Source organism: Sinohyriopsis cumingii, chromosome 15 (genome assembly GCF_028554795.1).
Source record: "Sinohyriopsis cumingii isolate HCF-2022 chromosome 15, ASM2855479v2, whole genome shotgun sequence".
NCBI lineage: Eukaryota > Metazoa > Mollusca > Bivalvia > Unionida > Unionidae > Sinohyriopsis > Sinohyriopsis cumingii.
Genome location: NC_142975.1, coordinates 64,508,012 through 64,535,278, shown reverse-complemented (window position 1 = coordinate 64,535,278; position 27,267 = coordinate 64,508,012). Strand labels below are relative to the sequence as shown.

The following is a 27,267-nucleotide window of genomic DNA, read 5'->3' as shown; positions in this document are numbered from 1 at the left end:
TGGAGACGTCTTGTGTTGTTGTTATAATGGTAGACATGGTGGAAGGTTATAGGTGAAATGTGGCCTAAAAGCATAATTTCACTGGCCTGAGGATGCGCAGGTAAAATAGTTCCCTGTCAAGGTGAGTGAGTTGTATATTTTCAAGGCGTAAAATACTACAGATACCTTGCGGAAATGGAAGCAGGAGAAAGAGTGCAGCTGTGAAGTAGTGGCGAAAACAGGAAAATAAGGGGCGCCTTAGGGGTTACCGGCTATGAAAAACACGCAAATGTTAATAAACGGTATCAATAGTTTGTACTCATGGAAACCTTACTTAGAGAATTTTGATTTCGATGCCGCTTATACTGTTTTGAAATAAGACCCCTTTCTAACAGCAGAGAAAATTTGAAGAAAATTCGTCGAGCCGATTTCGAGAAACTCGAGACTAAATAAAGGAAGTCGAGCTGATCACATGCCGTCAGATTATATACATGTGAGCCATTAGTCCCCTCTTTATAAGTCTTGACATGAATCCTCCATGGATATTTTATCTCTAGGAGATAGAGTCCACTACGAAGAAAGTCCTGACGAATTTCGTGCAGACGAAACAGCAAAATAAGGGGCGCCTTAGGGGATGCCGGCTATGAAAAGCACGCAAATGTTAATAACGGTATCAATAGTTTGTACTCATGGAAACCTTAATTAGAGATTTTTGATTTCGATGCCCCTTAAACTGTTTTGAAAAAAAGACCCTTTTATAACAGCAGAGAAAATTTGAAGAAAATTCGTCGAGCCGATTTCGAGAAACTCGAGACTAAATAAAGGAAGTCGAGCAGATCACATGCCATCAGATTATGTACATGTGAGCCATTATATCCCCTCATTATACTGTCGTGCCTAAACCATTTCGTTAATCCTCTGTTGAATTGAATAAATATACGTCAGATAATTTTGGTCAAGTGGCGGTCATAGTGAACACATAATGTCATTCATGTGTATGACGTAGTCATTGTTTTTGCAATTCAGTAGCTCAACATTTCTCACGTACTGGTTTATGTTTGCCAATGCGCTTAGGAGGTCTTTGTGTGTATCTCTCGTGCCGTTGAAACTGTCCACCGGAATGGCCTACGTTCCTTAATCCGACCTATTTCAATAAACAGCCTAGCAGAAACAAATCCTTCGATATCAGCGCACCTGGCTTCAGATCGTTATCGAGCACATTTGCTATCATTATCGGCCCTTCAGAATTTTCTGAATAGAGTGTAGTAGCCGACACCGCGGGCAAGACGGTGGTACGCGACTATCCCCATGATCCAAAGCCATCCAATATGTCACGCAGTTTTGCGAGTTGCCAAGGTTGACAGTGCCAACCTTTAAACACCTCACCATGGCAGATGTTCCAGCTCGTTACTCACGAAGTTGCAGGATAAGTGTTTTCGGGATGGGCGTTTCGGAGCCGTTTAAAGTCGGAGATGGTACTCGCCGTCTCTCCAGGCAGTCGATGGACTTTAGGGCCACACCAGCTAAGGCGCCTAGTGGCGCCCTGGCAGCAATATCCAATGACGTGAGACAAGCAAATTTGGGAATCGAAAAATATACCGACTTCTTTGTGATTTAAGACGGCAAGGAAGTTTGCTTTCTTGGATACCCGTATGCGAATATCCATAGCTAATTTTCCAGGTTGCGAGTTTCTCCAAATGTTAGAGGGTGAAGACTTCAAAATTTCTTTTTGTAGGGCATCACGTGCCTGTATGTGTCATGGGTGGACATCAAATCATTTTTTCGGCGGCAGATTGAAAAACAGTTTTTAGTTCTCCACCGCAAGAGAAGGACTGAAGTTGCGATCTTCATATGTTCTTGGTTATACATAACATATATTGAGCTCCATATCTCTAGAAATCGGCCCCTTAAATTTTCAATAAATCTATCAAATGATGGAGCAGGTCCGTAGAGAGAAATTCTGCATGAGCCGCTGATATCTCGCAGTACAGTATCTGTAGGTACAAAATATCAATACAATCGACAGTCATAGAACGTTTTTTTTCATATTCGATACCTAGAAATCCCCCCCCCCCGTCATTTCGCTGATTCCTCTCACTTTGTCAAGATTTATTTCGTGGTTTCAACATATTACCAGACATAAAAACTCAAAAATCGCCAATGTAAAACTCTGTAAAGAGTTATTCATGGGACTATACACACACACACACACACACACATACATATATATATATATATATATATATATATATATATATATATATATATATATATATATATATATATATATATATATTTTCGATTTAATCAGACACCTGTTTCGAAAAGTGTTACTAAAATCTGCCAAAGGGGTGTAACGCTCCACTACTGTGGGTATCCATAACGACTTTCCCAGTAATCACTTTGTTCTCGATTAATGCAGTTAATATATCTTGTAGGAGTCAAACATATCCATATGTACAATCTTTCAAAAGAAAGATCGATCACGGGGTCATTTAGGCGAGAACCGTAGGATCTAGATAAGGATAGAGGCAATATCCTAGTGGTCATCGTTATAACGATCGTATAATGAGCTCCTTATTTATCGTAATCAGCTCGAAAATTCTCATTTAAATGTTTTCTACTGTTAAAATGGGTCCCTAACTAGATACTGTCCAAGAGACACCGAAACCAAAACCCTCTAAGTAAGCGCACAATTAATACAAAGTATTGAGATAATCTATGTTCAAGGTGGGTGTTTCATCTTTAGTACCGAAATAAGCGCCTCGTATTTCTTTGATTCGTCTCGAAGAAATTTGTTAATGCATACTTCGTGGGTCGATTCTCTCTCTCTCTCTCTCTCTCTCTCTCTATATATATATATATATATATATATATATATATATTTATATTTTTATATATATATATATTTATATTTTTATATATATATATATGTATGTAGGTGTGTGTGTGTGTGTGTGTGTGTGTTTCAAAGAAGGGCACATGTCAAAGATGCTTAAAGAGGGGACGTAAAATAAGACATTCTAACGGCATGTGCTGTACCGGTCACATTTCTCTAGCCGAGAATTTCTTGAGAGCGGCTCGACAAATTATTTGTTATGTTTTCCTACTGTTGGAACAGATTCCGAGGTAGATACTGTCCAAGAGGCGTTGAAATCAAAATCCTCTAAGTAGTCGTCACATTGCTACAAATTATTGATATATTAGATCAGGGTTCTCAAACACGCGACCCGCAAGGCCGTATCCTGTGCCCCGCAAAATGATTGGTGTCACAAGGTGTCATGAGAGATCACAAAAATGGTGCGGCCCTTGGGCCATCAAAAATCCCCTCTGCAATCTTTTCCTACAGTTGGAACTAATTCCAAAATAGATGAAATCAAAGTCATCTAAGTCATTTTATAAGTAGATCAAGTTATAGCTCAATTTGATCCACATTTTGCGTGTTTTTCACAGATGGTACCTCCTAAGGCGCCCCTTTATTCGCAGTTTTATCTCACGAAATTCGTCAGGACTACCTTCGTAGGTGGACTCTATCTCCTAGAGATAAAATATCCATGGATGATTCATGTCAAGACTGTATAAAGAGTTTATGTAATGTGGCCCACATGTATATCATCTTACGGCATGTGATCTGCTCGACTTCCTTTCTTTAGTTTCTCGAAATCTGCTTGACTAATTTTCTTTACACTTTTCTGCTGTTAGAAAGGGGTCTTATTTCGAAACAGTATAAGAGGCGTTGGAATCAACATCCTCTAAGTAAGGGTCCCATAAGTACAAACTATAGATACAGTTTATACACATTTGCGTGTTTTTCATACCCGGTACCCCCTAAGGCACCCCTTATTTTGCAGGACTTCCTTTGTAGGTGGACTCTATTTCCATGAGATAAAATTACAGCATAAGTTGGTATATATATATATATATATATATATATATATATATATATATATATATATATATATATATATATATATACGGTACAAAAAAAGCGCTCTAACACTTAAAATTAAACGTAAACGTTAATGAAACAAAAATTAGCTTATATGAAACGAAAATTACTTTGTGAATTGCCTCTGCCACCTATATAAAACATGTCAAAGAAGAATAAATGTCAGAATTCGTTAGGAGGGTACGTAATATCCAAACTTTACTTGTAAGATATGATATCATTACGGCATGTGTGATACCGAACTTCTTTTTCTAGCCGAGAAAATCTCAAAATCGGCTGTACGAATTTTCTTTAAACGTTTCCTCATGTTGGAAACGATACTGGGTTAGATATAGCTGAAGATGCGTTGAAATCAAATACCTTTTAGAAGTTGTTTAAATATTACAAATATTTAACGAATCGGTCCACATTGTGCGTGAGTTTTCATGCCCAATAACCATAGGAACCCGCTAATTTCGCTGATTCTTGTCGACGAAATTCGTCAGGACGTCCTTCTTAGGTCGCCTCTATCCATCAGAAATAAAGTCGTAAGGAAGGGTCCCTTTAAAAACTCTTCAAAGAGTAAACGTAATGTCCCAACTGTATATGTAAAATATAATCTTCTTACGGCAGCCAGTGTAGCCAAATCCGTTATACAGCCAAACGTTTCTCGGAATCGGCTCGACTAGTTTTCTTTAACATTTTCCCACTGTTTTAGCACTGTTGTTTATATTTGACTTAATTTATGTCTTATTTAGTTATTTGTCAGCTTTAAAATTTTTTTATTTTTTAATGTCATTATATATCAAAATAATGTTGTTTCGTTTACTAGGAACTAGTATTTTGTCCAGAAAATAGCTTGACCTTGACTCTTCATTTCTGTAAACATAAAGCTGACCTGGTTCTCGACCTTAATTCAAAATTAGTAACAGTCACGCGAACAAGTTCTTTTTTTTAATTTATTTTTATTGTGGGAATAATAAACAACTTTTATTCTCGGAGTAATAAGGATCCAGGGGCTACGTGATATTATATATATAAACATGATCACGTGATCATCTATTTTGCAATTAGACATTTCCAAAATTGCGCATTACTTAGATTTAAAAGTGATGCTTAGAGTTCAGTCTCACAGTCTGGACTTTAAAACGCTTGATGTCAAGTCGTTTCCTTTCTGTTGTAGCCAGTTTGTGAATTATATGTGAATTTTTCTTCAGATTATTTGAATTCTAAAAGATTAATTCGTTTCTCTGGAAATATTTGTTGTGCTCATACAGAATTCTTGAAATAAAACATTTTGTAAAAATATTTTTGGGATTTCAAAAACCGGAGGATTATTTCTTGTGTTTCTACAAGGAAATGTAGACAACAACATTGAACAGAATACAGCATACGTCATCGCCTTCCATCTTGGATTTTTCGTCGGGACTCGACTTGAAATCATTAGAACATTTTATTATTAGGACTTCTAAACTTTTATTCGTGGATTATTCTTGGAGTTTGTTTTTTGGCTTTGATTCTTAAAACGTAAGTTCTTATTCTTTTATTTTTACAGCATTTTCCCAGGGAAATAAAGTATTTGTTCAATTTTTCAAAGCTTGTTGTTTTCACTTTATCTTGCGATGCTGTTTATTCGAGCCTATATGTGTAACATAAGAATTGGGGGCTCATCCGGGATTTTGAATTTTGGCTAAGATATTTTAGAAAACTTCGTTGTCTTTTTTATTTGAATTCCCTATGTTTTTGAAGTCTTGTGTGGAATTGACAAACATTTTCTACAACGTGAACAAAAGTGGAAATTCTTTTTTTCAAATCCTACCCAGGAACAATAACATCTTTAAAAAAAGATGAATTGATTCAACTTTCCAGAAAATACGATATTTCTGAGGTAAAGGCTTCCTTAACGAAACAAGAAATAAGAAATATTTTGGTTCAGCATTTGGCAGAAAAGAATTTTTTGGATAAAAATGCTTTGGTTTCAATCAGTAAGTCTGTATCAGACTCTGACATAAAAGTGAAGGAACTAGAATTAAAGTACAATATGGAATTGGAGTTGAGGAAGCTGGAGCTTCAGAAAGAAGAAAGAGAAAAACAAACGCAAGTAGAAGCGGGAAAAAGAGAAAGAAAGACAAATGCAGTTACAAGAAAGAACAAATGCAGTTACAATATAAGAGAGACCGAAAACATGGAAGCATTGTGCACAGCCAACCCGATCTATGAACTTACGATTGGCAATGTACAAGGATCTAGGTTCCCGACCTGTCAGACTTCCGATTCCCGATCATCCAAGCAGTGCAAACTAGGGCTCAGGTAAAGGAAGATAACAAACCTTTACACAAATTAAAATTACCGGAAGCCATTACAGATATCTCCCACGAAGAATTTCAGAATGAGCAAAAATACGACGCGTCTCTACGTGCAAACGCGAAGAAAGCATTATCGGGTGCCGTGAGGAAGAGTAAGAACGGGGGTTCCTCTAAATTCCTTACTCGAAAAGGTTTAATGTATAGGGAATACTCTATACTTGATATGAAGTTCTTGCAACTAGTGATCCCCCATAAATCCAGGTCGCATGTACTCGAGGTCGCGCAGGAGTCGAGTATGGCGGGTCCTTTAGGTATGAAGAAAACAACAGAGATGGTATTAAGAGAATTGTATTGGCCTGGTGTCAATAGCGACGTAGCGCGGATCTGTCGCTCGTGCGAAGTTTGCCAGAAAACTGTATCTAAGGGCAGGGTAACTAGAGTACCGTTAGGTCAAATGCCATTGATAGATACTCCGTTTAAAAGAGTGGCCTTTGACATTGTGGGACCTATATTTCCACATACAGATCGGAAAAACCGACACATCTTGACGCTGATAGATTGCGCTACTAGATACCCCGAAGCCATAGCTTTGCCATGGATTGAAACCTAACGTGTATCCGAAGCGCTCGAGGACATGTTCAGCAGGGTCGGAGTGCCCGAAGAGGTTCTTACGGATTGTGGAGCGCAATTCACCTCAGATCTCATGGCAGAAATTACAAGGTTGTTGTCCCTTAAACAGTTGCGCACGACACCCTACCAATGGGTTGGTCGAGAAATTCAACGGGACGTTGAAGCAAATGTTGCGACGGAACAAACTTAAAGACCTAATAATGTTTCCTACCTTAAATAAACTCAGCATGTTTTTGTTTCTTCTATGTTTCCTAATTTCATGGTGTTTGTGTTCGTAATCTTATCATTATATATGTTTCTTTTTTATCTTGTAGGTGTTGTCTAATGTTGTAAAGCGCTTAGTAAAGATTAGGCGCTATACAAAGTCCTCATTTTTATTATTAGTATGCGGGCGGAAAGACCTAAGGATTGTGATAGGTATCTGAACGCAATTCTCTTCGCGTATCGTGAGGTTCCTAGTGGAACCTTAGGCTTCTCCGCGTTAGAACTATTGTACTGTAGGACACTTCGTGACGCAAGACAAACTCGCGAAATCTAGTTGTAGGTACGTGAAGTACTACAACCGAGGAACGCGAAGTAAAACGTTTGATGTAGGCAATCAAGTGTTCGTGCTTCTCCCATCGAATAAAAATAAGCTGCTATTCCAATGGATAGGACCATACGAAGTCAAACAGGTGAAAGGCGAAATGGACTATATCATTGCCGTGGAGGGTACGTCCAAGATATTTCACGTCAATATGCTTAAACTCTACCTAGAAAGACCTAGACAAACAATAGATAAAGGGGTCTTGAATGTAATATGCGTAGCGGTGATAAAGGATAAGTCGTGTGACGAATCGGAATCGTCTCCAGGACAGAAATGCCCCTTGAATACCCCATTGACGTAGGGAAAGAAGGTCTTGACCAGATCAATGTATGCCCGGATTTATCAGTGGGTCAGCGTACACAGATATTGGAGGTTTTGTCCCAATAACCTGACATGTTTACGGACAAACCGGGCTGTACTGGATTGATTCAACACGAGATCAAGTTGAATACCTCAGAGCCGATCAGGATTAAAGAATATCCAATACCCTTTAATACGCGAGAGACAATCAACGAAGAAGTGGGAAAAATGTTAGACAAGGAAGTGATCGAACCTTCCAGTTCCCCGTACTCGTCCCCTGTTGTGTTAGTCAGAAAGAAAGACGGGAAGAACCGTTTTTGCATTGATTTTCGGCAATAGAACAAAATCACCGTGTTCGACGCAGAACCAATGCCAGAGATGGAAAGTTTATTTTCGAACTTGGTAGGTCATAAATACATTCCCAAATTAGACTTTACCAAGGGATATTGGCAGATACCAATCGCTGTAATGCCCGGGAGTTAACGGCATTCGCGAATTCGAAAAGTCTTTATCAATTTAAAGTTATGCCTTTCGGTTTAGTCAACGCCGGTGCGTCATGCGTTCGTCTCATGTGCAAACTATTAAACGGTATGGAAAACGTCGACAGTTTGTAGATGATATCTTTGTTTATACACATACATGGGATGAACATGTTAAGGTATTACGGGATCTGTTCGAAAGACTTCACAATGCAAATCTTGCAGCTAAGCCCACCCAAATAAAGTACAGGGTATTTTAGCCTAGAGTGTTTGGAACATCTCGTGAGTGGATTAGGTCAGTTGAAACCTCACCCAGAGAAAATAGGAGCAATCAAAGATACACCTAGACCAGAAACTAAAAAACAAGTACGATCTTTCCTAGGTTTGATTGGGTTTTACAGGAAATGTGTCCCCAATTATGTGGCTATTGCCAGCCCATTAACAGCCTTGACTAGGAAAGAGCAACCGAATAAAGTTCCCTGAGTTATGTGCCAGGAAAAAAGCATTTAATGCTTTAAAACAGAAACTGGCAAGTACACCAATGTTAAAGTTGCCAGAATTGAACAAAACGTTTGTGCTGAGGACTGATGCGTCCGATACGGGTCTTGGGGCTGTTTGCTACAGGAGCAAGAGGGGATGAAATTGCCCATTGCTTATGCAAGTAGGAAATTGCTCCCTAGGGAGAAAAACTACTTCGTAATTGAGAAGGAGTGCCTAGCCTTAGTATAGGGGATAGGAAAATTCCATACGTACCTTTTCGGGAGGGAGTTTACTTTCCAAACGGACCATCAGCCGCTCTTATACTTGAACAAAGCAAAGGTCGCCAATGCAAGATTGGTGCGTTGGGCGTTGTCTTTGCAACCGCATAGTTTCCTGATCGAGGCGATTCTAGGATCGGAAAATGTTGGTGCTGATTTTTTAAGTAGGGTGTAGTTAGCAGATCATTTTCATTCACTATTCAAATTGGAAGTTTTAACAATTTTTTATGTTCACATTCCGTGATTTGTTTTAAAGGTGTTACCACTTTTTAGGATGGATGTTCTCTCACGGAATTAAATTATTTTATTTATTGAATACATGTACTCCGGTTTCGTTTTTTGTTACAACGATACCCGAGGATGATTTATGTATATTGTGTCGTATTTCGAAATATTGAGTTCGGTTCATCCCATGCCGCATGTGCGAAGTGCTCTCGATGGGACGAACCAATGCATATAATGCACAGACTATGTTTGTGTATAAATACTTCACCGTACGTAATATTCTTTACAATACGGAATAGTCTTGTCAGCAGTCAGTCTGCTTCAAAAACGTGGCCAGAGTGTCTGTGTCTGGAGTGACCAGAGTGTCTGTGTCTGGAGAGACCGGAGTGTCTGTGTCTCTGTCTGTGACCAGAGTGTCTGTGTCTGGAGTGACCGGAGTGTTTGTGTCTGGAGTGACCGGAGTGCTTGTGTCTGGAGTGACCGGAGTGTTTGTGCCTGGAGTGACCGGAGTGTCTACTGTCCGGAGTGTCCGGAGTATCTAACGTCCGGGTGTCCGGAGGGTCTAATGTTCGGAATGTTCCGAGTGTTTCGCAGTGTTCCGAGTGTCCAGAGTCTACAACATCTGTGTAGCTGAACTGTAGCAGCCGTGGAGCTGAAACAAAGGGTGCTGATGACGGAGTGTGTCTCCGTACATGTAATTTGTTAGCCGTGGGCTAATTTTGGATTTCGTAAAACCAAGTGTATCTATCGGTACTGTAAAGATAAGTTGTATATCTGTCCCTCCTTTTTATCACCATAATTTCGCTAACTGAGTGAATGCATTTTACTACTTGAGTAAAATTTTACATCGTTTACTACCTAGGTAAACTATATCCATCGTTTCATTGCCAAATCGTTGTGAACCATTCACCCCTTGTCTTTGTATTTGCTAAATTATTTTTTTTGTTGTATTTCTCATCAAGTCTGTGCGTTCTTATGTTAATTAAATCCAATATTCGGATTATATATACACGCACATATTCATAATTAATTGCTCATGAAAGTCATTCATTATTAAACCTTGTAGTTATATCATCGTCAAAAGTGTTCTGTTGTGAATCCGAAAAGTCCACCCGATTATCTTGTTACACCATGATGCGCCCTTATTTCGCTGTTTTCTCTCGACGAAATGTCAGGACGTCCTTGGTTAGTGGACTTTATACCCTAGGATTAAAATATCAAAGATGGATCCATGTAAAAACCTAATAAAGAGGGGACGTAATGACTCAAATGGAAACGTAAGATATAATCTTACAGCATCTGTAGAGTTCTGATTGCTTTATCTAGTCGCAATGTTCTAGAAATAGGCTGGAAAATAGTTCTTTTTCTTCTAATTTTCTTACTGTTAGAACGGATCACTACTTTCGTACTGTTCAACAGGCGTTGAAATCAAAATCAGAAGTTCAGTTAGTACAAACTCTTTGATTCAGTCTATTAATCTGTGCGTGTTTTTCATACCTGGTACCCGTCGGGCACACCTTATATTGCGGTTGCTATCGACGAAATTCGTCAGGACTTCGTTCGAGAGTTGACTATCCCCATGAGATAAAATATAAAAGAAGGTTCCATGTCAATACGGTATAAATATCTAATGTTTTCACGGCACGTGTCTTAATTGACTTTCATCCAGCAGTAGATTTCTCGAAATCGCCTCGACGAATTTTTTATATAAACAAAAAACTTTTAGAACGTGTACCTAGTTAGATAATATGAAGGAAACGTTGAAATCAAAATCCTCTTAGCAGGTGTTCAATTAGTACAAACTATCGGGGGTGGGGGTGGGGTAATACCAGATTCCCATAGGACGTCCCTTGTTTCTTCTCGACGAAATTCGTCAGGACATTTTTCGTAGACGGATCTCTATCCCCTAGAGATAAAATGTCAAAGAAGGGTCTATGTTATAATCTTACGGTATGTGTCGTACGACACCTCCGTCATCTAGCTGATTTCTCAAAATCGGCTCAACGAAATTTCTCAAGACTTCTTTCGTTACTACACTGATCTTCTAGAGATAACATCTCAAGAAGGGTCCTTGTCAAGTCTCTTTAAAGATGATACTTAACGACCAAACTGTATAAGTAAGATATCATCTTCTATCGTCATGTGCTTTACCTGCCCTCCACTCCCCTTATAACCCCAATTTCTGGAAATCGGTTACAAGTATGCTAAGTTCCCCAGTTCCAAGGACTTCAAGACAATATTCAAGTCAACTGAAGGCTTCTTAAACTCGTAAATACTCCACATAATTCTCCTCTAAGGACATGACGACCACACACGAGAAATCTCCAAGTTCAAACTTGTATGGTTTTTAGTGGTTTCCCTTTTACTTGAGTCATTAGTAAGCTTTTCGAACCCGAATACTAATACTTATCGCTATGCAACACAAGACACGACCCAAATGCCTAAAACAACTCATTAATCCTATATCAAATTACAAAACACATTACAAAACACGTATTCCTATCAATATCCTAAACGATTCCTACATATAGTCCGTGATCTGTCTATATTTAGCTTCATATAGCACTCTCCAATACGGTTAGAATTACACCACTGCATGTCCTAAAAAGCTTTCATCTGCATTAACTAAATGTTATCCAATTACACACTGAATTGGGAATAATGAATAAATAATAATAAAAAAACCTGTGTGAATAAGGAATAAGTATTAAAATGTATGTGAAAATATTTGAATCGGGAATAAGTAACTGGTTACTTATTTCTTATTCAATCGGTAACTGGTTACTTATTCCTTATTGAATCGGGAATAAGGAATAAGGAATAAGTAACCAACCTGATTTCGCTTCATCAGCAAATACAAAGACAAGGGGTGAATGGTTCACAACGATTTGGCAATGAAACGATGGATAGAGTTTACTCAGGTAGTAAACGATGTAAAATTTTACTCAAGTAGTAAAATGCATTCACTCAGGTAGCGAGATTATGGTGATTAAAAAGAGGGACAGATATACAACTTTTCTTTACAGTCCCGAAAGATAAACTGGGTTTTACGAACCCGAAAATTAGCCCACGGCTAACAAATTACATATACGGAGAGACACTCCGTCATCAGTACACTTTGTTTCAGCTCCACGGCTGCTACAGTCCAGCTTCACAGCTGCTACAGACTCTGGAAACTCGGAACACATCGAAACACTCGGAACACTCCGAAGATTAGACCTTCCAAAGATTAGACACTCCGGAAAACTCGGACATTAGACACTTCGGAAACCCCGGACAGTAGATACTCCAGACACCCCTGACAGTAGACACTTAGGACACCCCGGACGGTAGACACTCTGGTCACTCCAGACACAAACACTTCGGTCACTCCAGACACAGACATTCTAGTCACTCCAGATACAGACACTCCGGTCACAGACAGACACAGACACTGCAGTCACTCCAGACACAGACATTCCGGTCACTCCAGACACAGACACTCCGGTCACTCCAGACACAGACACTCTGGTCACTCCAGACACAGACACTCTGGTCACAGAGAGAGACACAGACACTCCGGTCACAGACACAGATAGCTGAAAACATATCCAATACCGTGTACTATACAGGACACGGACATAATAACGCAATGACGTTATACACGGTAAGTTATATAGATTACATTATCAGCACAATAATTACAAAATGACAGGTTCAAAAATAAACCAAATCTTGCTCAATAAGAATCCTACTATATTAAACAGTTTTTTGAAAAAAAAATATAGCTTGTCATTGCTAATATAAATCCCTTGCTAAGTAGAAAACGAGAACAGAAATATGTGCATTATACTGCGTAAACCAAAGCTTCATAGCAAAGATTAAAAGCTAAACGTGGTAATACAGTATTTATAGCTTATAAACTAGAAATTAATAAACTTACATACCTCGACAGCTGAAGATGTGCACGTTTTTGAAGCAGACTGACTGCTGACAAGACTATTTGGTATTGTTAAGAAACTTACGTACGGTAAAGTATTTATACACAAACATAGTCTGTGCATTATATGCATTGGTTCGTCCCATCAAGAGCACTTCGCACGTGCGGCATGGGATGAACCGAACTTACTATTTTGATATACGACACAATATACATAAATCATCCTCTGGTATCGTTGTAACAAAAAACGAAACCGGAGTACATGTATTCAATAAATAAAAGAATTTAATTCCGTGACAGAACCTCCCCCCCCCCTAAAAAAGTGGTAACACTTTTAGAAAAATCACGGAATGTGAACATAAACAATTGTTAAAACTTCCAATTTGAATAGTGAACGAAAATGATCTGATAACTACACCCTACTTTAAAACTCAGCACCCACATTTTCCGATCCTCGAATCGCCTCGATCCGGAAACTATGCGGTTGCAAAGACAACGCCCAACGCACCAATCTTGCATTGCGACCTTTGCTTTGTTCAAGTATAAGAGCGGCTGATGGTCCGTTTGTAAGGTAAGCTCCCCCCCCCCCCGAAAAGGTACGTATGGAATTTTCCTATCCCCTATACTAAGGCTAGACACTCCTCAATTACGAAGTAGTTTCGCTCCCTAGGGAGCAATTTCCTACTTGCATAAGCAATGGGCATTTTCATTCCCTCTTGCTCCTGTATCAAAACAGCCCCAAAACCCGTATCGGACGCATCAGTGCTCAGCATAGAAGTTTTGTTTAGTTCTGGCAACTTGAAGATTGGTGCACTTACAGTTTCTGTTTTAAAGCATTAAATGCTTTTTCCTGACACACACCCCAGGGAACTTTATTTGGTTGCCCTTTCCTAGTCAAGTCTGTTAATGTGCTGACAATAGCCGCAAAATTGGGGACACATTGCCTGTAAAACCCATTCAAACATAGGAAAGATCGTACTTGTTTTTTAGTTTCTATTCTTGGTGCATCTTTGATTGCTCCTATTTTATCTGGGTGAGGTTTCAACTGACCTAATCCACTCACGAGATGTTCCAAACACTCTAGGCTAAAATACCCTATACTACATTTGGGTGGGCTTAGCTGTAATATTTGCAATGTGAAGTCTATCGAACAGATCCCGTAATACCTTAACATGTTCATCCCATGTATGTGTATAAACAAAGACATCATCTACAAACTGTCGACGTTTCCGATACCGTTTAATAGTTTGCACATGAGACGAACGCATGACGCACCGGCGTTGACTAAACCGAAAGGCATAACTTTAAATTGATAAAGACGGTTCTTCCCGTCTTTCTTTCTGACTAACACGACAGGGGACGATTACGGGGAACTGTAAGGTTCGATCACTTCCTTGTCTAACATTTTCCCCACTTCTTCGTTGATTGTCTCCCGCGCATTAAAGGGTATTGGATATCCTTTAATCCTGATCTGCTCTGAGGTATTCAACTTGATCTCGTGTTGAATCAATCCAGTATAGCCCGGTTTGTCCGTAAACACGTCAGGGTACTGGGGCAAAACCTCCAACATCTGTGTACGCTCACCCACTGATACATCCGGGCATACATTGATCTGGTCAATACCTTCTTTCCCTACGTCAATGGGGGATTTAAGGGGCATTTCTGTCCTGGAGACGATTCCTATTCGTCACACGAATTATCCTTTATTACCGCTACGCATACTACATTCAAGACCCCTTTATCTATTGTTTGTCTAGGTCTATCTAGGTAGAGTTTAAGCATATTGACGTGAAATAGCTTGGACTTACCCTCCACGTCAATGATATAGTCCATTTCGCCTTTCACCTGTTTGACTTTGTATGGCCCTTTCCATTGGAATAGCAGCTTATTTTTATTCGTTGGGAGGAGCACGAACACTTGATTGCCTACATCAAACGTTTTACTCCGCGTTCCTCGCTTGTAGTACTTTGCGTACCTACGACCAGATTTCGCGACTTTGTCTTGCGTCATTCGACATGTACTCTCTAATCGTTCGCGCAGGTCTACTGCGTAATGGTAAGTAGTCTTGACTTCTTCGTCCGCGACTTCGTCTGACCACAGTTCGCGTAAAATGCGCATAGGACCACGAACTGTCCTACAGTACAATAGTTGAAACGCGGAGAAGCCTAAGCTTTCATGAGAAACGTCGCGATACGCGAACAGAATTGCGTTCAGATACCTATCCCAATCCTTAGGTCTTTCCGCACACATACTAATAATAAAAATGAGGACTTTGTATAGCGCCTAATCTGTACTAAGCGCTTTACAACATTAGACAACAACTACAAGACAAAAACATGTATAATGATAGATTACGAACACAAACACCATGAAATTAGAAAACATAGAAGAAATAAAAAGCATGCTGATTTTATTTAAGCAGGGTCGGAGTGCACGAAGAGGTTCTTACGGATTGTGGAGCGCAATTCACCTCAGATCTCATGGCAGAAATTAGAAGGTTGTTGTCCCTTAAACAGTTGCGCACGACACCCTACCACCCTATGTGCAATGGGTTGGTCGAGAAATTCAACGCGACGTTGAAGCAAATGTTGCGACGGAACAAACTTAAAGACCTAATAATGTTTCCTACCTTAAATAAATTCAGCATGTTTTTTTTTTCTTCTATGTTTTCTAATTTCATGGTGTTTGTGTTCGTAATCTTATCATTATATATGTTTTTTTATTTTGTAGGTGTTGTCTAATGTTGTAAAACGCTTAGTAAAGATTAGGCGCTATACAAAGTCCTTATTTTTATTATTAGTATGTGTGCGGAAAGACCTAAGGATTGGGATAGGTATCTGAACGCAATTCTGTTCGCGTATCGTGAGGTTCCTCATGAAAGGTTAGGCTTCTCCGCGTTTCAACTATTGTACTGTAGGACAGTTCGTGGTCCTATGCGCATTTTACGCGAACTGTGGTCAGACGAAGTCGCGGACGAAGAAGTCAAGACTACTTACCAATACGCAGTAGATCTGCGCGAACGATTAGAGCGTACATGTCGAATGACGCAAGGCAAACTCGCGAAATCTAGTTGTAGGTACGTGAAGTACTACAACAGAGGAACGCGAAGTAAAACGTTTGATGTTCGTGCTTCTCCCAACGAATACAAATTAGCCGCTATTCCAATGGAAAGGGCCATACGAAGTCAAAGAGGTGAAAGGCGAAATGGACTATATCATTGACGTGGAGGGTAAGTCCAAGATATTTCACGTCAATATGCTTAAACTCTATCTAGAAAGACCTAGACAAACAATGGATAAAGGGGTCTTGAATGTAGTATGCGTAGCGGTGATAAAGGATAAGTCGTGTGACGAATTGGAATCGTCTCCAGGACAGAAATGCCCCTTGAATACCCCATTGACGTAGGGAAAGAAGGTATTGACCAGATCAATGTATGCCCGGATTTATCAGTGGGTCAGCGTGCACAAATATTGTAGGTTTTGTCCCAATACCCTGACGTGTTTACGGACAAACCGGGCTGTACTGGATTGATTCAACACGAGATCAAGTTGAATACCTCAGAGCCGATCAGGATTAAATGATATCCAATACCCTTTAATGTGCGAGAGACAATCAACGAAGAAGTGGGGAAAATATTAGACAAGGAAGTGATCGAACCTTCCAGTTCCCCGTACTCGTCCCCTGTTGTGTTAGTCAGAAAGAAAGACGGGAAGAACCGTTTTTGCATTGATTTTCGGCAATTGAACAAAATCACCGTGTTCGACGCAGAACCAATGCCAGAGATGGAAAGTTTATTTTCGAACTTGGCAGGTCATAAATGCATCCCCAAATTAGACTTTACCAAGGGATATTGGCAGATATCAATCGCTATAATGCCCGGGAGTTAACGGCATTCGCGAATCCGAAAAGTCTTTATCAATTTAAAGTTATGCCTTTCGCTTTTGTCAACGCCGGTGCGTCATGCGTTCGTCTCATGCGCAAACTATTAAACGGTATGGAAAACGTCGACAGTTTGTAAATGATATCTTTGTTTATATACATACATGGGATGAACATGTTAAAGTATTACGGGATCTGTTCGATAGACTTCACACTGCAAATATTACAGCTAAGCCCACCCAAATGTAGTATAGGGTATTTTAGCCTAGAGTGTTTGGAACATCTCGTGAGTGGATTAGGTCAGTTGAAACCTCACCCAGATAAAATAGGAGCAATCAAAGATGCACCTAGACCAGAAAATAAAAAACAAGTACGATCTTTCTTTGGTTTGATTGGGTTTTATAGGAAATGTGTCCCCAATTTTGCGGCTATTGCCAGCCCATTAACAGCCTTGACTAGGAAAGGGCAACTGAATAAATTCCTTGGGGTGTGTGCCAGGAAAAAAGCATTTAATGCTTTAAAACAGAAACTGTAAGTGCACCAATGTTAAAGTTGCCAGAATTGAACAAAACGTTTGTGCTGAGGACTGATGCGTCCGATACGGGTTTTGGGGCTGTTTTGATACAGGAGCAAGAGGGAATGAAATTGCCCATTGCTTATGCAAGTAGGAAATTGCTCCCTAGGAGCGAAACTACTTCGTAATTAAAAAGGAGTGCCTAGCCTTAGTATAGGGGATAGGAAAATTATATACGTACCTTTTCGGGAGGGAGTTTACTTTCCAAACGGACCATCAGCCGCTCTTATACTTGAACAAAGCAAAGGTCGCAATGCAAGATTGGTGCGTTGGGCGTTGTCTTTGCAACCGCATAGTTTCCGGATCGAGGCGATTCGAGGATCGGAAAATGTGGGTGCTGAGTTTTAAAGTAGGGTGTAGTTATCAGATCATTTTCGTTCACTATTCAAATTGGAAGTTTTAACAATTGTTTATGTTCACATTCCGTGATTTTTCTAAAAGTGTTACCACTTTTTTTTTTGGGGGGGGAGGTTCTGTCACGGAATTAAATTCTTTTATTTATTGAATACATGTACTCCGGTTTCGTTTTTTGTTACAACGATACCAGCGGATGATTTATGTATATTGTATCGTATTTCGAAATAGTAAGTTCGGTTCATCCCATGCCGCACGTGCGAAGTGCTCTCGATGGGACGAACCAATGCATATAATGCACAGACTATGTTTGTGTATAAATACTTTACCGTACGTAAGTTTCTTAACAATACGGAATAGTCTTGTCAGCAGTCAGTCTGCTTCAAAAACGTGCACATATCCAGCTTTCGAGGTATGTAAGTTTATTAATTTCTAGTTTATAAGCTATAAGTACTGTTTTACCACGTTTATCTTTTAATCTTTGCTATATAGCTTTGGTTTACGCAGCATAATACACATATTTCTATTCTCGTTTTCTACTTAGCAAGGGATTTATATTAGCAATGACAAGCTACATTTTTAAAAAAGACTGTTTAATATAGTAGGATTCTTATCGAGCAAGATTAGGTTTATTTTTGAACCTGTCATTTTGTAATTATTGTGCTGATAATGTAATCTATATAATTTACCGTGTATAACGTCATTGTGTTATTATACCCGTGTCCTGTATGATACACGGTATTGGATATATTTTCAGCTGTCTGTCTGTGACCGGAGTGTCTGTGTCTCTCTCTGTCACCAGAGTGTCTGTGTCTGGAGTGACTAGAGTGTCTGTGTCTCTGTATGTTACTGGAGTGTATGTGTCTGGAGTGACCGGAGTGTTTGTGTCTGGAGTGACCAGAGTGTCTACTGTCCGGGGTGTTCGGAGTGTCTACTGTCCGGGGTGTCCGGAGTGATCTACTGTCCGAGGTGTCCGGAGTGTTTACTGTCCGGGGTGTCCGGAGTGTCTACAGTGCGGGGTGTCCGGAGGGTCTACTGTCCGGGGTGTCTGGAGTGTCTAACGTTCGGGTGTCCGGAGGGTCTAATGTTCAGAGTGTTCCGAGTGTTTCGCAGTCTTCTGAGTGTCCAGAGTCTGTAGCAGCTGTGAAGCTGAACTGTAGCAGCCGTGGAGCTGAAAAAAAGTGTACTGATGACGGAGTGTGTCTCCGTATATGTAATTTATTAGCCGTGGGCTAATTTTAGGGTTCGTAAAACCTAGTGTATCTTTCAGGACTGATAAGTTGTATATCTGTCCCTCTTTCTTGTCACCATAATTTCGCTACCTGAGTGAATGCATTTTACTACTTGAGTAAAATTTTACATCTTTTACTACCTGAGTAAACTATATCCATCGTTTCATTACCAAATCGTTGTGAAATATTCACCCCTTGTCTTTGTATTTGCTAAATTATTTTTTTTTTGTATTTTTCATCAAGTCTGTGCGTTCTTATGTTAATTCAATCCAATATTCGGATTGTATATACACACACATATTCACAATTAATTGCTCATGCAAGTCATCCATTTTTAAACCTTGTAGTTTTATCTTCGCCAAAAGTGTTCTGTTGTGAATCCGAAAAGTCCACCCGGTTAGCTTGTTACACCATGATGCGCCCTTATTTCGCTGTTTTCTCTCGACGAAATGTCAGGACGTCCTTGGTTAGTGGACTTTATACCCTAGGATTAAAATATCAAAGATGGATCCATGTAAAAACCTAATAAAGAGGGGACGAATTGGCTCAAATGGAAACGTAAGATATAATCTTACAGCATCTGTAGAGTTCTGATTGCTTTATCTAGCCGCGATGTTCTAGAAATAGGCTGAAAAGTTTTTTTTTTCTCAAATTTTCCTACTGTTAGAACGGATCACTACTTTCGTACTGTTCAACAGGCGTTGAAATCAAAATCCTGTAATCAGAAGTTCAGTTAGTACAAACTCTTTCATTCAGTCTATTAATATGTGCGTGTTTTTCGTACCTGGTACCCGTCGAACGCACCTTATATCGCAGTTTGCTATCGACGAAATTCGTCAGGACTTCGTTCGAGAGTTGACTATCCCCTAGAGATAAAATATAAAAGAAGGTTACATGTCGAAACGGTTTAAAGATATAATGTTTTCACGGCACGTGTCTTAATCGACTTTCATCTAGCAGTAGATTTCTCGAAATCGCCTCGACGAATTTTTTTTATTAAAAAAATTTTTTAGAACGTGTATCTAGTTAGATAATTGGCAGTAAACTAAAACATCTGACGCAAATGTTTTTGTGTGTGGGACATGTTATTGTCCATATTTTGTTTCGGATAAATTGTGACCCACGTGTGAACCAAAATACATTTAACCCGCTAAGAGAGTAAACATTGCGTTCGCTGATGCGTGAAAATAGTATCGTTTAAACTTGCAATTTCAATAAATCATTGTTTATCTCACAAAGTAACCTAAAGGCTTCGGTGACTCCAGGTAGATCGCTTAGTTCCCAAGGATTATATGACAATCTTATAGGTCACAAACTCATAGACCCATTTTTCTACTGATAAATGTTAAGCCCTTGTCACCAGTAGTAATCCCAGGCATTGTGTTATTGAGAATTGTAAGGACAATATTGATTTTTAACTGGTATATAGCAAGAACTTAAACAAATGAAACGTAACTACTCAAGTTTTAAGAGCAAATGGACAATATATTTAGTCAACCATTTACTTTTGGTGCCTCGGGGTGAGAATAGACGTTACTGGATGGATAGTCGTCAAACAATGAGACATAGTGTGTCGATGACGTTAAAATACTAGATTTTAATATTTTGCCTTTTAAATTATTACTACCACTTGGTTTTGAGAAATCGCACCTGTTAACTAACTTTACGCGAATATTTAAGCCACTATTCGGGACACAGTTAATCTAGTTCACAATAAAACTGTCCCAAACCGTTTTATTGTCTGACTCACAAACGACTTCTTTAATATATACTACTTGATGAAGAAAGTGCATATTTGATGCAGAAATTGATATCAAACACCCAAGAGTATATGATCATAAACAGCTTCTCCTGTCGTGATAATCACAGCCTGAACTTGCGCGTGGAAGCGAATACGTGGATATTTATCCCATATCACGTGGTAACAGAGGAACTTGGATGAAGAAGGATGATATTTAGCTACTGGTTAGAAACAGCAAGCTGGAAACATCACAAACAAATTAAAAAATAGGAACGCCCCCAAGACCCTCACGTGGAAAATATGTACACAAAATACACGTTTGTGTTTGAAATATAGACCTTGTGATTAAATATAAATTTGAAAATAACCGACAGACGCTTTGCGCAAGAGTTTATATCTGTGCTTTTGTGAACCTTTTTCTATTTATTACGTTAATGCCACAGTTTTATAGGACAATATTTTATCATTTGCAAAATAAAAAAGGAAGAAAAGTCAGTTGGTTCGCGGATGTTTAAGGTGTATGCCTGTTTTGTCCTTATCTCTAGCAGACGTAACTAATGTGAAAAGAATCCGTTTAGAGTTGTAATGCTTTCCTTATCTAGGTGATTTCTAAGATAGTGATATGACTAATTTTATGTTAGGACGAAAACGCGTATTCTTACTCAAATGAATTTCACTTGGACAGTAAATGGAAGAGTATGCTTGTAACACATTTGTTATCTTGCTACTATTCATAATATATTCTATATACATCATATATTGCAGAATGAATCCATATCGGCTGAGTTATTTCACGTATATTTCAAATGGTGATGCTAGTGTAACAAATTATATGATTTCCTCAATCGGTCTATTTAAATAATGTTTTGATTGTATGAATGAATATGTGAATTTCCCGATCATATATGAGTTCACTTTTCCAATTTGTCAACATTATAGCTCCTGTATACTCTTAGTAATGTATACCGATCAAATCATTACCATATTCAGCTAAAAGGAAAATTAGAAGAACGACTGAATGAATGAATTCTAAAGTGAGACAGTCTAATTTCCTAATTAAGCATACTCGTTGTTTCTGTATCTGCTTGCACTGATGAAGCTGTCCAATTTGTCTCTGATATGTACCGAAAGCCATCGTGTTTTATGTTAGAGCAGTATTATAAAGCACAATATTTTCAGGATGGTTTCTATTTTCTGTAGACACACGGAATTATTATATGCTCATTTTTCCCCCATTAACTTTACATTGTCAGAATCGTGAAGTATTACCCGATATTGAACCCGCGCGACAATACACATATAGCATTCATATGCATAAAGGAACTGCTTTCTATTGTAAACAAACAATGGATGCATACGCCAGCACTTCTGATTTGTGTATAAATCATGTACACTCGCGTAAGGGGCTCTTTACGTTGTGGTTGTTTAAATTTGTTTCTGAATGAACTAAAACAGATGTTTCGTGGACTGCCACATACCAGCTGCTTTGGCACATTCCGCGTTGATACAATGTTTCGGATTTAGGCTAGCTACAGTATACAACAGACGCAAGAATTGGTCCTTACAAATAACATACAAGTGACAAGTCATATACTCTCTTCTTTAGCTGGTGATAAGAATGGCAAAATAAAATGTACTTACAGTTTTGTATCCTGAATTTCCTCAAAATGTATTTTCTTAATTCTGCAAATCCAAATTACATGAGCCATGTCATAGGTTCTCAATCTTGATTACGCATTTCGAAATTGTACTGTAATTTCGATGATAATTGCAATTACATCCTCCTTACTGCACTCAAAATGAAAAAAACATTAAATTCCATAGCGTCCTTTTGATAATTGCAAATGAAAGACTTCAAATATTTTCCACATTATGATTTCAAACATTCAATGACAGAAACAGAAACACATTTGCAGATGTCAACAGGCTTCTCCTTAGCGTCCTCAATCTCATGTATTTCATGTGGAATTGTCGCATACAAATCCAGTCCATAATCACGAAATTTCCTAGAATCGAGAATAATACCAAAGTCTATTCACTCGAGATCAAATCGAAAAGTTCTTGCAATGCACATTCATGCACAATATGACTCCAAATTTCAATTTTAACTAGACGCACCATTTTCTTTCCAAAGTTATGTCGAGCGTGCGGCTAAGTTCAAATTTATCTGGGCGGAGTTATGTGCGCAGTAATAATGATAATTTGTGCAATGATGAATATGAGCTTGTGTATTTAGCTTGGAATGCGGCATACATTCATTTACGTTGTTTCTTGTAGAATAAAAAATGAGCATATAATAAAAAGGTTACTGCATTTGTATGTGAAAATATGAACTCGTTTTGTCAGAAGGTCGTACATTATTCCATCCAAATAGCTCGTTCATATTTTCCCATACAAATGCAGGAACCTATAAATATTGCACAAGTGATAGTTTCGTCATGAGTGGTCCATAATTTAATTACACAGAAATTTCCGCATAATGATATCCTTGATAATCAATGAACATGTTATGAGACAACAGTCATATAGAAGACAAATATCATTTCATTTTACAGATATTAGAAATATATTAGTACCAGTGATTTTAGCCGAGCCCATATATGTGACGACATCTTTAATCCCTTGGATAAAACCTATTTTATTGGGTTGTTGTTTAAAAGGGACCAATTATATTTTTAACTATAATATTAACATCATTGAAAACGATACATTTATAACACCATGTTTTGTCTACCCATATGTAGTACGAGAGATATCAGACAGTATTCTTATCTCATCTTGCTTCATATTATATAGTATGACTGAATGGTGTTTGCTCTTATTTTCATATATAAGTATTATACTGTGTTCAGTGTGTGATATGACGTTAGGCATGGTCCTTTTCTGATTTTTCAAAAATAGCGTTTATACGATCAACTATGAGAAAGTCAAGAAACCGTTTTGAGCATATTAGGGTTCATGTCACTGCAATCAAATCAAAACATGCTGCAGTAACATTACTGTCACAGCTTCTACTTCTAACCAAGTTACTGAGTTTAACTTTCTCTGACTTTTGCCACACAACAATTTAGGAGGGTACCGACATAATGCAATGAATTGCAAACGAATAATTTCTGTGTTATACACAACATTAGAAGGAGGAAGAATCAACTTCAGTCGAACAACAACATAAGACGATGACGCAAGAAACGAAAACGATGACTCTCAGCAGTCAATAATGTGTAATTAGTGTAACAGTGGATCTCTTACATCAGTTTCGGACCGAACATAAAGAAATAAGAGCGTTATATCGAACCTACCTGTGAAAACCAAAGAACAAGAGACATATACTTTCTACAATATCTATAACATCAAAAGCAACAACAGCAAGAACAGCAGCAAGGACAATGATGCCAAGATTGTTTGACTCGTACTAAGACATTTAAAGAAATCACTTCGAGCTATTAATAGAAAATCTTTTGACGTTGTTAAACTGGCAATTTCATGACAACCAAAATTGCTCATAAAATTGATGTTATCCTTGTATTGCCCAATCAAACCAAACAAAGAAAGTACGTGTGCGTCTGAAGAAAATCTAACATTATTTTAATACAAATAGTATGCTTGCATATAAACTCTTTTCGGGGGAAGTGATTTATAGCCGAAACATACTATTGACTTCCAAAGGAGGCCCTATTGTCATCCGCAATGTTCCGTTCCCACGGTGAAACATCTTTTCATGACTAGTTTTAATTTTCCATTTGGGTTATAATGGTACAGTAACCTGTAATAATGTTTTTCCAAACTATTTTCATAACATGTAATCCATAAGGCGTCTATGCCGCTCTTTTTAGCTACTCCTGGAGTGCTCTCTCTCTCTCTCTCTCTCTCTCTCTCTCTCTCTCTGAATGCAACAAGAAGAAAAGTCCTGAAATATCAGAGTGATTTTTTGAGGCCAGTTTTCATGATATCAACAAAATTTACTATCTTCTCACAAATCACACTAGCGGCACAAAACCATAAAATATCGTACACACCCTAATCGGTATAAGACACTAATAAAATCGCTATTGTACGCCCCTGAAACCCTCCTCACTGATTGCTAGAACAACAAATGTTTATCAGGGAAATGTATGAAGCATCAGCCAGACGAAACTTGACCTAGTAGTCGTATGTCACGTATCTAGGCTAACTTATTTAGCCCATAACGCTTTCTGGTTAAGTATAATTAAACTAAATTGAACGAATCGCCCGAGGTGATTACGTCTGATACACGTGTGCATCAGAACGGTACATCAGTACCCGGACCCAATATTTGTATGACATTGTTATTAGCTGAGTATGAAAGAAAGCGAAACATGATGTCATCAGACACGTGGCAAAGCACACAAATAGCGATCGGAAACTTCAGTATAAATACAAGCACCTTAACCTTATCTAGCAAAATACTACCGAACGCTGATGATGGCATTATGTCGTATCTCGTTCCATATATTGGCGTTGTTCCTGCTATTAGTAGCACGTGAACAAACGGCCGCTGCAGCCACTTGTCCACATGAAGATGCATCTCTTAAATTATGGTCAGATCCGACAACGTGGTCTTCAGGAAAGGTAATGTTGTCTTTTCTATTTTTCTTTTTGTTATTTGATTGCATTTTTAACATCGTTTAATCCAAATGCCTTTAAACGGTGTAAATAAAGTCTTAAAACATCAAAATATGTGTTTTATTGGACAATTAATTATCAGAAACATTTTATTCCTATGATCATTTACAATTCCAAACATGTCTGCGTTCACAGTATTACATTTAATCGACTATGGTGGTTGTATTGTTGTTTCAATTTGGTTATATATGCAGCGAGCATAGGTGTTATCTAACAAAATGCGGTAGCTATCGACCCCGAAGGGGAAGCAGATTTAGAATCCATTTTGTTTGGTTTGGTTGGTTTTTGGTTTACATATTTTAAATATGAAGAAGAGAATTTATAATTTTTGTGCAAAGAGCAGGGATACCACTACCACCACCACCACTAGTATGTCTTCAACACCATTATTCTTCAATGACCGTACCACTTTTATTGGCTACAAACAGTTATGTTCGCTATAATGCATACATACATTCAATAAAGGCAGTTTGGTAAGGAGATTTCAGATAGGTATTCAAACGTAATAAGTGGCGAACCCGTTTACATCTATAAGAGATGGCAAGATTGATAAAATCGACGGGAAATGGAAAACAAAAATAAAACAAAATCAGAAACCTTACTCACAAGAGGCTTCAGATATTAAGAAATAGATGTGAACATCATTGCAACATCTGAACATAGATGGTATACGTTATTACGAAAAGAACACGATATTATGAATGAGATGATGATGACGACGACGACGATGAGGATGATGATGATGGTTGTAGCAATGTGTGAAAACTATCAGAAATCTACCTGAAAACAAGATCAATAGAAACAAGTTTTTTTTCACATTTTCACATTTACCAGTCTGCAATTAATTTTAAAATAAGACAGATAGATTGAAGGATCTGACTAACTATTCGCAAACCGAATGATTATTAACATTTACGTACTTTGCCAATTTCTTTATACCATATAACAATTGTATTCAAGTTATTTTTATTTGCTAACTTTGTAGTAAGATACCTGACTCGATATAACGTTTGACAGCGGGATCCTATTTTGTAGTCTGAAGTCACATCTGTGTATAAATCTGTATTAGACGTATGAAATATTTCGGTTGTGTCTTTTCTCGCATGCTAAGGGAAATCTGTAACACTTAGGGTGGCTGCCCTACATTATTAATACTAGGCGTTAGTTTTCATTGCAGCTAAAGGTAATTATTAGGTGTTGCCAGGAGATATTTTCTTAGCGTATTGCAAAATGGAAATTGTATATGCTTAGCACCCACCAGAGCTGCCGAGCAAGTGAGACTAAGCCTGTTATTTAATCACTTGATATTGTGACCTCGCCATTGTGAAATATTTCAATGTTCATGCAGACTTTCCTTTCTGAAGAGATCGTGACTATTTAGTCTTGAACACTAATAACAAGAGAGGTAAGTAGTAATACCCTTCGAACAAGTGGACTTCTATGTTAAATTTGGGTGGGGTTGTACCCTACGGACAATGGGAATTTAACATTCTTGCCACCGTGACGTCATCATTCCTATTGTCCCTATACAAACCCACTATTTTTGATGCCAGACAGTCCCAACATTTTTGACCCTAGACAGTCCCAATCCATTGTCCCTATACATCCAATGTTAAAATTCCTCATGTTAAATTCCCATTGTAGGTAGGGTACAACCACGTAAATTTAACATAGAAGTCCCTTTGTCCGTAGGGTATCACCTATTACTACTTATGTAGAAAATAAAGAAACAA

The 27,267-nt window shown here is 38.4% G+C and overlaps 1 protein-coding gene across 1 annotated transcript in view; it reads left to right on the top strand.

Moving 5' to 3' along the window:
- Positions 1 to 6,508: 6,508 nt before the first annotated feature.
- LOC149781955 (cell surface hyaluronidase-like) overlaps positions 6,509 to 27,267 on the top strand; it is a 37,863-nt gene continuing 17,104 nt past the window's right edge. The window contains exon 1 of the mRNA XM_089935047.1: positions 6,509 to 6,547. Coding sequence (XP_089791173.1) covers positions 6,509 to 6,547 — 39 coding nt within the window. The remainder of the gene's footprint in view (positions 6,548 to 27,267) is intronic.